Source organism: Symsagittifera roscoffensis, chromosome 6 (genome assembly GCF_963678635.1).
Source record: "Symsagittifera roscoffensis chromosome 6, txSymRosc1.1, whole genome shotgun sequence".
Classification (NCBI taxonomy): Eukaryota; Metazoa; Xenacoelomorpha; order Acoela; family Convolutidae; genus Symsagittifera; species Symsagittifera roscoffensis.
The window spans coordinates 28,427,681-28,437,959 of record NC_087067.1 but is presented as its reverse complement, the minus strand read 5'-3'; the positions used below and the strand labels follow the sequence as shown (position 1 = coordinate 28,437,959).

Below are 10,279 nucleotides of genomic sequence, written 5' to 3'. Positions count from 1 at the left end.
AAGTGTAGCAATTGTGAAGAAAGCAGGAGCAGGAAGGAAATTCATTTGTTCGCAGGGAAAATTGATCTTATTATCAATTATTCTGGCTTGTAAAAACTTTCATTCGTTTTCACCCTCTGCAATTTATCAGAAACGTATATTTGCGCAAGCTTCGGAAAAGCTTCATCGAAGCCAAATTTAAAGTTTTTGGAGTATTATCATGTGAGATATGCTAAAGAAAGCTTTCTTTACAAAAAAAAAACAACAATTTCTACGTTGCTACTGTCAAAATTGCTGTTAAGAACATCATCAAAAATGAGAAGATGAGAATTGTTGATTTTCCTTTCATGGCACCATGTTGCCCGTAGTTGAACTACGATCTGACTGCAAAGTAAACCTACTCAAAAAGAAGGCGTTCTTAAAAAAAAGTTGAGCGAGGAAGAATCAATTCAAGCCTGTAAATTGATTCTTTGGCCGACGAAATCTTCTTAAAGACTGTCGTAGCATATGCGCCTTTCCACACTGAGAGCCATTGATGGGCACTGATAAAAACAAAAGGCAAAGCACAAACAGAAGGCGCAATTTAGAAGGAAGTTTTCCGTAAAATCGATGATAGCAGTGAGTCAATTACCTAAGTTCCAAGGTCAGGGATCTATCGAAGAAGACATTGAACATCCTTGATACTAAAATAAACTTATTCGAAAAAAAAAAGATTGGGGTGATCTTTAGCTCGTGCAGTGGCACCCATTATAAATGAACTTTTTGAAAACGGAATGAAATATCTCATTCAACAATTTGATTTTAGACTTATCACACAGAGGCAAAGCACCACTTGCGATACAATACAAACTTTTGAAAAAGTGAACCAAAACTATCGTATGTCTCGACTAAAAGACAACTAAGGGCACAGCTGAACCTGAAGGTTTTTGATATGTTCGGAAGTTTTTCTACTTAAGCGGAATGAAGTGGGTTATTTGACTAGTCGGACTTTGGCCAAATTCTTAGTTGTTTCTCTGATAAAATTAAGTGAGAAAAAAGAAAACTTTGAGAAATTGGAATCGTCGTTAAGATATAAAGTATTTCCTACAAAACAATTAAGGAGTCGCCGCGTCAGTACCGAAATTTTACCGGTTCTTTTGATTGATGTTTTATTTAAGCTCTATGAAAAAACTTGGGCGTAGTCGCAATTACAAGGGAGATTCTCAAAAATGTTTTTTCGAATTAAACCCAAATTCTCAGACTTGAAACCAAAAATTTTGTAACAAATATTTGGTATCTCCCAGACAGAAATTTCCATGGCTGTTGACAGTGCGCTAAATAAAAAACATACAAAAAAATATAGAGGCACGCAGGGGAGTAGATGGTCTTTCCATTCATAGCCTTTTACGGAAATCGGTTGCGTGTTTTTAAGAAAAACTAAAACTGCAAAGTTTTAAAATTTTCGGTAATGTCTGAAAAAATATATAAAAAATAAGAAACCCAATTCCATACAATTTTTAATACCTGTTTTCTAGTTTAAGCAATTCTAGTTTAATAGACCAAGCAAGGCATCTGAATTTTAAATTAGCAACGGAACAAAATTTACGGAGCGGAATAAGAGCCGCCAAACTTTGATCAGACACCAGTTGAGCCAAAGAAAAATACTTCAACAAAAAACTTCAAGTCCCCTTGACACTACCATGATTAACACTTGCAACTACTATCTGACTTGCTTGCAGTAAAAGCTAATATTTGCTTGCATTTGTATAAAAGTCCGTGGTATGGCATCTAAGCCGACAAACGGAAGTTCAGCAGACAAACGAAAGTCCGACATCAATTTTACCAAAAACTTTTAATTTCATTTATACTGAAAACGAAGCAAAAACCTGCCGGAACTCGAAACAGAAACCTTAGGCTGCAAACGCAACCACGTTAACTCCAGACTTTGTTAGGGTTCAAAATTAAAGTAAGGTCAATTTCTGGTAAGAAAAGTTGTTTTCGGGAAAAAAAAGTCTAATACCCGATTACAAGAAACTTGCTCTCCCAAAAGTAACGAAAACTGAATCTAGTAAAAGAGAAAGTTCGTGAAGCGGGATGTAAGCCGACAAAAATAATTAGACAGACAATAATCTGAAGAGAAAACTGAAAATTTCTAGTTAAAAAGGAGAGGACCCGGTCCGGATTAAAACTCAGAACCCGACGAAATCCATGCCGACAAAAAATCATTTTAACTCTGAAAAAAAGTAAGGCGACGATTCGTAACAGGTAACAGGCGACAATTCTTAACAGGAGACAGTTCGTAACAAGCGACAATTCGTAACGGTAGACTAAGCGAGGAACACTGATTCACGCGCAGTATTCTTCTCGTGCCAGATGTAAGCGCAGCGGAGCAAGCGCATTCTACTTGCCAATGCCTTGTTACGAATTGTCGATTGTGACGAATTTTCCGAATTTTTGCCTGTTACGAATTGTCGCTCTACCTGAAAAAAAAACTCCCAGTAACAAGCATTGCACCCAAGAGTTGAACTTGAGATTGCATGAAATTGAGCAGCATGTCAGCAGCAATTGATTCAACTGATTCAATGTTTAACTATTTATTAACCCGCAAGCGTAATCAGTAGCGGATCAAGAGCCCCATCACATTTTTGAGGGATAAACAGAAGTCTATGAGACATTTTTCAGCAGCTGAAAATCTTCATGTCTAGTGAATCTTTAGGTAGATTCAAATAGGATAACAGTAAACATGTTAATTATAGAATCAACCTTTTTGGAGGATTCGAAACCCGCTGATCCTTTGGTTCCCATTTCTTATTGGCCGTTCGCAGTTTGTTCAAACAGTGCACTGTGTGTGAGCTGTAGAATAAGTGAACAACTTGTATCTGTTAGCGGTTTTAGTTTCAATCTCGCTGTGAGTGCTGTCTCCAGTTTTGCGTAGGGTGACAATTCATCGCAAGCGACAATTGGTCGCAAGCGACGATTCGCAGCATTATTGTTTGGGTCTTCTAATATGTCATCCAGGTTAGTAAGATGCAAGCTAAATAAATCGATATCGAATGAGCTGAGTGAGTACTAAGCTTGTCCCGTACAGATCTGAATGTTTTTGAATATAATTGTGACTAGATAGTGGTCCGAGAAACAAACATCACTCTGAGTCAGATAACATTGGTCGGATGCAGAAGTAAAGACTATATCCAGAGTATTAACACGTTCATGAGTTGGATCTCCAATAAGTTGGAATAGGATTTTCTCAAGGAAGCTTTAAATATATCCTCATCTTCTTTTAGGGGAGACGTAATGTGCTCCCAGATCAACTCGGTAAATTCAAATCAACTAAAAACCGTTTTAATTGATTGGTATTCAAGTGCAGAGTTCCAATAAAATCATTCAAATTCTTGTGAGCCTCATTGAACTTTCACCGAAAAACAGAAGCTTCGATCCTGTAGTATGACGAGTACAGAGGGTAGTAGATAACGATGAAGCAGACAAATCGCTTGTGTACGTTTAAAAGACAGGCACCAATCATGTCTCAAACTTACAAGCCAAAAAAATTCTACTTGGTTATAGAGAATATTTGACAATGCATTTAAAACTCCAGTATGCTCACTTGATGCTCTTCTTGCGCGCCCAATTCGTTTGAACTCAGCAACAAGAAAAACTGGGTTATTAAAAAAAGAGCTATCTAGCCACGTTTCCGTGTGACAAACAATTGCTGGCTGAGATACCTAAAGTCGTTGCACTAGCTAATGATACCATGTACATTGAATAACAAAAAAATCTTCGAACTATCAGAGCATGTACCGCGTGTCTTTTATCACTGATCGAGTCAGCCAGCATTCCCATTTCATTCCATTCATCATTGCTAGTTTTTACGAAAAGCTTCACAATTCTAAAGCGCAATTGTTACTTGGTGAAAATTTTTCTTGAATGAAACTGTAGCGAGTGGCCTGTAGTTGTTTTTCTATCTTGAGTTCTTCAGCAAAAAGATCCCGGCTGATAAAAATCGGTCGCTGATAGTCTTTCAGTTTCATGTAGATTTTAGCTTTATTTGAACTGCTAATTGCTAAATCGCTTATTTGGATGCCGGCAAAATGCTGTAAAATTTTAGGAAAAAATTTTAGGGTTTCTTTGAGTAAGATCTTGGTTTAAGAAAATTTTCCTAATTTTTTTGGTACAGCATGGTTGTAAGCAACTTGCAACTGTTTCACGGGTGAATTAAGTATTTTTTATCAAAAACAAACAGCCCAAAAAACTACTTCCATAACTAGCTCATTTGCTGCAATAAATGCTGTACAAAATCAGCACTTTCCGGCCAAAAACTTGCGATGAAGCCAATATTTGTGAAGCCAATATTTGTGATATCATAATTGAAGCCGCGAATTGAAATACAAATCGTACGGCTTAAGCTCCAAATTGGCGGTGTCAGAACCCTACCTACTTCATATTATTTAAAATCACTAGATCACATAGAGCTTCTTTTTGCAGCATAATGGTGTGGTTGTAAGAAATTACATGATAAGCATTTTCCATAGACTCCATGAATGGAAAATTATGGTGAGAAACTTTTTGCATTGAGTTTGGAAAATGCAAAATGGAAAATTATGGAAAATTATTCCAAGAATGGAAAATTATGGTGAGCAACTTTTTGCATTGTTGAGTGAGCAACTTTTTGCCCGGGTGCAACATTTCACTTAAATTAATTTATGAATGAATCTTCAAATAAAAAAATTTACTCACACTAATAGTAAATTATTAAGATTAACTCAAGCTATATTGAAGAAAATTTACTGCACAAAAAATAACTTACAAGATTCTGCAAAAAAAACATACAAGTTTCTGCAAAAAAAAACATTCAAATTGTCATACAATATTCATTTACCAAACATAAGAAGTCATTTCACATTTCTTTCAAGTTCAACCAAGATTGTTTCAATTCATCATGCAACGAATCGTATCTCAATTTAGGTTCTGTTTCGAAATACTTTCTCTGCAGTTGACTGTATTTCATTTTTGGATGAACCGGAATGATATCTCGGTAATTCCAGTTTTTCCAGTTACTAAAATTGAAATCGTTGAGTAATTTCACCTTCAGCTGTATTGATTCGACCACATCTGGTGGAGGTGTTTGTTGAAGAGATTTGTATTTCACATTTTGCAGAATGATGAGACCTGCAGGAAAACTGAACAAATAAAACTTCATGATCTAATTTTTCGAATTTCAAAGAAAAAAAAATAGATGCCCTTAAAGCTCATCGGATTTCTAGGACAATTTACAATTGACACGTTTTCGATAAAATTAACCCAATTTGAGAAAATTGGATCAATAATTAAAACTTTGATTTCGCTTTTACTTTTAAATCTAATAACTAATTTCCATTTTCAAAATTAGAAGACGTGTTTTGTGACCTTTAAATGTTTGCTCCTTGATCGTAAAATTTGCCCTCGTTTTAACAAAGGAAATGAACGGAACTTGAAAAGAAATCAAAAATCAAATCCCAAAAGTAAATTTGAGCCTGGAAAATTCCTGGAAAAAAATAATCGCGATCAATATAAGAGTCTACACAACGTTTATCGACTCGTAAAAAGCGGTTTTTTTAAACCCTGCATTTAATTCTGGCTAAACTCTCACCTCTGATTGCAAACCAACCCCCATATTTATGGTGAATGGACACTCCGTAAACTCTGCCCTGCTGATCTTCTTCACTCCAGGGCAATGGGATGCCTTCTCTCTTAGCCGACTGGATTATCTCCGAAGGGTGGTAGTAGTAGGCGACTCCGCTCACGTGAGCGGCTGTTTGGGCTAAGAAGGCAGGTCGCCTTGTTCCCGGTTCCAAATCGGAGTCTACAAAAGACTTAAAAGCATGTAGTTATTATCCAGGGCACAACAGCAAGCGTATTTCCGTTAAAGCGGAACAGCTTGTATGTTGATCATTTCCCTATTTTTGATGCGCCATATTATTGAGGATAACGCTTGCCAAAAAAAACACAATTTTTGAACCAAATTCTCTGCAAACCCGCCTCACTTAGTTATATTATAGTTCATTGGCAAGTGACCACCGGTGATGATTCAAAAAGTAAAAACAGCAGCTCTCATTTTACTAAAATATCACTGAAAACTGTTGCCAATTTTCCATTCAAACTTTCAATACCCACCTCTATAGAAGATCGGTTGGTAATTTTGCAAATCTTGGCACATTTTCTTCAAGTAAAATCCGATGCTTTCGTCCAACGCATTGCGTAAATCGCGACAAATTCCCGATTCGAACACAAATGGGAGAAAGCCCCGCTCAAACATTTCAGAAGTACTGGTCACACAAAACGCCAGCGAATCTTCATGAATGGATTTGAACTTGAACTTTTTGTCGACTTGCTCGTTGTACCATTTGATTAGTAACGGACTGGATTCGAACCCAAAGGGGGTGAGTTGTGACTCTAGAAGTGACTGAATAAGCTCAAACTCTTCCTGAGATAAATCCATGATTTGGGCTCACTACCTGGGAAGCATCATTTGATGTCGATGAAACTTTAATGCTGAACGCATTAAAGTTTATCTATTCCAAACACTCCATAATACAAGCTGAAACAAAATAAACTTGTTTATATTTTTTTCAATGGGTTCATCTCCTTTAATTTGCTAAATCAATGAGATAAACAAAAATAGCAGCTCTCAGAATAGCTGTAAAAAGTGTAGAGCGTAACAGGTAGCTTAACTCGCACGTTTTCCTCTTTTCAACCATAAATTGTAATAGCAAAGATGAGCAAAACTTTGGCAAAAAAGTCATAGTTCTTTTCCAGTCCAGGCAGACTGATTACTTTTTTCTCAAAAAAAATTGACCTCTGACCTAAACTATGTCATTCAATCGCGCAAAAAAGTTGTTTTAGCATGACCACTGGGGCCGTAGAGAATCTATATTTAATGGTAGATCTTGACCAAAAGCGCCTTTTAACCATAATTCTCAAATAAAATTTGGTCAATAATATCACCTTTAAAATATTTAGGTGTTCAGGGCAAAAGATAGATTCCGTAAATTAGTTCTAAAGTATAGGATTGCTTCCGGTAATTCGTGTGTGAGGTTTATAAAAGTATGAAGATTACGACAAAATATTAATAATGCGACAAAATTTTAATTTCTGTAGATCGGTTTATCAATACAAACCAAGTAGGCAGGATGCTCAAGTCTACTCCTCCATCGTTTTTCTCAAGTGAAATTTTCAAAACCTATTTAAAATAACTTTTGTCGTCATCTATCATAAAGTCAGTAAGAACGTGAACAGATTTGAACAACAGTTTGGTTTCACATGCACATTGAGGTTTAAAAAATTTCCGAGTACTTGACATCGCAATTCTACAAAAGCGACTAAAAACTCAAAAAGAGCCGAAGTCTCGACCATCTAAGACCTGTCGTTAGCATGCAATACTAAAACGAATGGCTCTCGGTAGACCATAAAATTCATGTTTGTGTGAGGTGGGGGGGGGGGGGGGGGGGGAAGGAAAAAGAGCCAAAGGAATTAGTAATTTGAAAGAAGTCATCAGAGTGCTCCAACGTAATTCGAAATCACTAACTTAAGATCTAGACCTTAACGAGATGTCAGAGAACCTATGGGCACACATGGGCGAAGTAGAAACGCCACTTGCTATAAATTTCTATTTACGCCACTTGCTATAAATAGAAAGGAAAAATTGACAGAAATTGAGAAAACTAAAAACTAGGGATACATACCTTGAAAACACTCCAAAATATGACAAACTTTTAGTTCAGGGAGGACAAAAATCCCAAAACTGGGGATTGTGGAGCTATAAATAGCAACCAAATTCAATTTGAGAGTTTAAAGAAGATTTTGACGGCGAAGTTGTAACTTTAAAACAAGCGAAGACATCACTAAGAAAAAGAATAAATACAAGCAGCAATCAACGCACTTTTGCAGTCAAGATAGCTTTTGCAGTATAAATCTACGGAGGAAAAATCTTTCAGATAGAGTAGTACAATTATTTGTTCAACGTTATTGGAAACAGCCGCCTCCTAATAAAAACTAATTCAGTTCAACGTGGTCGACTAATCTGACAGAACCTCAGTCCGAACAATTAAACTAAAAAGAACCTACCAAAAATTGAAAGTTTTTTTGTGCATTTCACCAACAAATAAACAAAAAACCTAAATAATATATATTGAACTGACATGACATTATACAAGAAAAAAGGTTAAAAAAATCTTATCGAAAACTCCAACAGGCTGACGCTTTAACTTGAGACAATAGCGCTCATCGTGATGTTGCTTTTAATTTAAGCTTAATTATGAACACATTCATGTTATATTCTCCAGTTAACCTCCCTAACATCCCAGTTAATCTCCCAAGAGCAGTGACTTCGAGGAAAGTTTGAATTACGCATACATAAATTGCTACTATTAGTTTCGTAGTTGTATCTAAATGCTCCTTTGAGCAAGGACAGTTCTCATTTATTAAAATTTTGTGACCAGAACTTGCTAAAAGCTTTTCCATTGATTGTGCCAATTAAAGTATGACACAAATTGATCTAGTTATAAATTTCGATTTCAATAAAGCCAAGGACTACCAACATCAAAAAATAGATTATCGAAGTACTTTTAGTCCAGCGAAAAGATTATCGAAGATCATGTTTGAACAAGTACAGCCGGTAATTGTGCAAGTAGCACAGAATGTCCCGAGCATAGTCTTAAATAATACAAAACGTTTTTTCAAATTATTGTGTTTTTTTTGGCGTGGTGTGATAAAAGAATCTGAACAAAAAAACTGGGGATTAGGTATATTCGACAGCCATAGTAAAATAAACAAATTGAAAAACAGTTTTTGTAGAAGTACTAGAAAAACGAAATAAAAAACAAAATAAGAATTCAAAAAAGTTTTTCTGCAGTTTTTTTTTTGAATTTTTGAAAATTTTGATTGCATAAGGCGTTAAAATACTCAAAGTAAACTAACGTTACTCAAGTAAAACTAGATTTTTACGTTTCAAATAAAGCTATTGTAAGCTTTTAAGCAATTAAAATAAGACGGCTCGCTCGCTTTATTCGCTTGAAAAAGGACTTAAAATCAAAATTTCAAACCGGGTTTACTCGACACTGGGAAGTTTTTAATTTTTTTGAGTGATTCCAATCACGACTGAAAGAGCTTGAATATGATAAATCACTCACCTCAGTCCGATGATTATTTGTGGTACCTAATTTAGCGTGGAAAACGACAAAAAAAAACAAATTAGATTTTTTTCCTGAAAAAAATTATGGCGAACTATATAAGACTTCACTATGTTTATCGACTCTTATAAAGAAGCTCTTTTGCGAGCAAATACGTTCATATTATTAGAGAATGTAATTTGAACTCCATCTCGCAAAAAAAAACAAGACGTTCAGTTAAAAGTAAATGAAAAACCAAAACCGCCGGAATACTAAAAACATTAACAACAGACAATTGGAAAAGAGTCAATGAACGCAAGTAAACACAAAAATATTGACTTGTTTCTTGAAATGGGTACGAAAAATTCAAAAAAAAATTAATAGCCTCAAATATCCTAGAAATTCTCAAGTTTTTCGTGACCTTTACACTTACGCTGTTCGACACTCAATAATTGACTCTTTTGATAAAATTAGCCCAAGTTGAGAAAACTGGATCAATATCTAAATTTTACATTTCGCAAAGAAATCTGAAATTAAATTACACTTTGGAAACTAAGCCGATCACATTTTTCGTGATCTCTACTTTTGCTGTTTGACAGTGGAGTTTGCCTTGCTTTTAACAAAGGAAATGATCTGAACGTAAAAAGAAATGAAAAGTCAGACGCGAAAAATCAAATTTTTCATGGGAAACAAATTTGGGACTTTTCCTGAATAAAAAAATATTAAAATATCACCATGGCCTATCCAAAAGTATTTACAACGTTCATGACTCCTAATAAAACTAACCCAATGTGATCAGAAGAAAATTTTACTATTCCGCTGAGAATTCTGAAAATTTAAATGTATTTTTGAAACTACAATTCTATCACAAATTTCGCGCCATTTTGTGCGAAAAACAACAACAGCGTAAAATAATTTGAGCCTGAACAACACAAAAACTTTTTTCGAAAAACACATTGAAAAAAATCAACATCAGCTGTACCAGGGTAATTATTGCGTTCATCTACTCTTAAAAAATCAAGCAACATGCTGCTTAAAATTAATGAAGAAACCGTATAGCGCTAAAAACAGTGCAACCAAATGTGCAACTTTGGCCAGGAAAAATGAACTCGAATTATAGCAAAAGCGTTGCTTGTGGAATAAGATAAATTCCGTATCATCAAACTCGGCATAAAACT

The 10,279-nt window shown here is 35.3% G+C and overlaps 1 protein-coding gene across 2 annotated transcripts; it reads right to left on the bottom strand.

Annotated features, from left to right (window-relative positions):
- Positions 1-4,532: 4,532 nt before the first annotated feature.
- On the bottom strand, positions 4,533-8,734 carry LOC134848902 (cyanocobalamin reductase / alkylcobalamin dealkylase-like). Of its 2 annotated transcripts, none has more exons than XM_063866440.1 (4): positions 7,677-8,734; positions 6,109-6,532; positions 5,585-5,797; positions 4,533-5,124 (listed from the first exon to the last, which is right to left on the bottom strand). In XM_063866440.1, exons 2-4 carry the CDS (start codon positions 6,431-6,433, stop codon positions 4,853-4,855), a joined length of 810 nt encoding a protein of 269 aa, XP_063722510.1. In that variant the 5' UTR covers positions 6,434-6,532; positions 7,677-8,734; the 3' UTR covers positions 4,533-4,852. The 2 variants fall into 2 exon arrangements, with proteins under 2 accessions (XP_063722510.1, XP_063722512.1); XM_063866442.1 differs by having other exon boundaries at positions 4,993-5,135.
- Between the last annotated feature and the right edge of the window lie 1,545 nt (positions 8,735-10,279).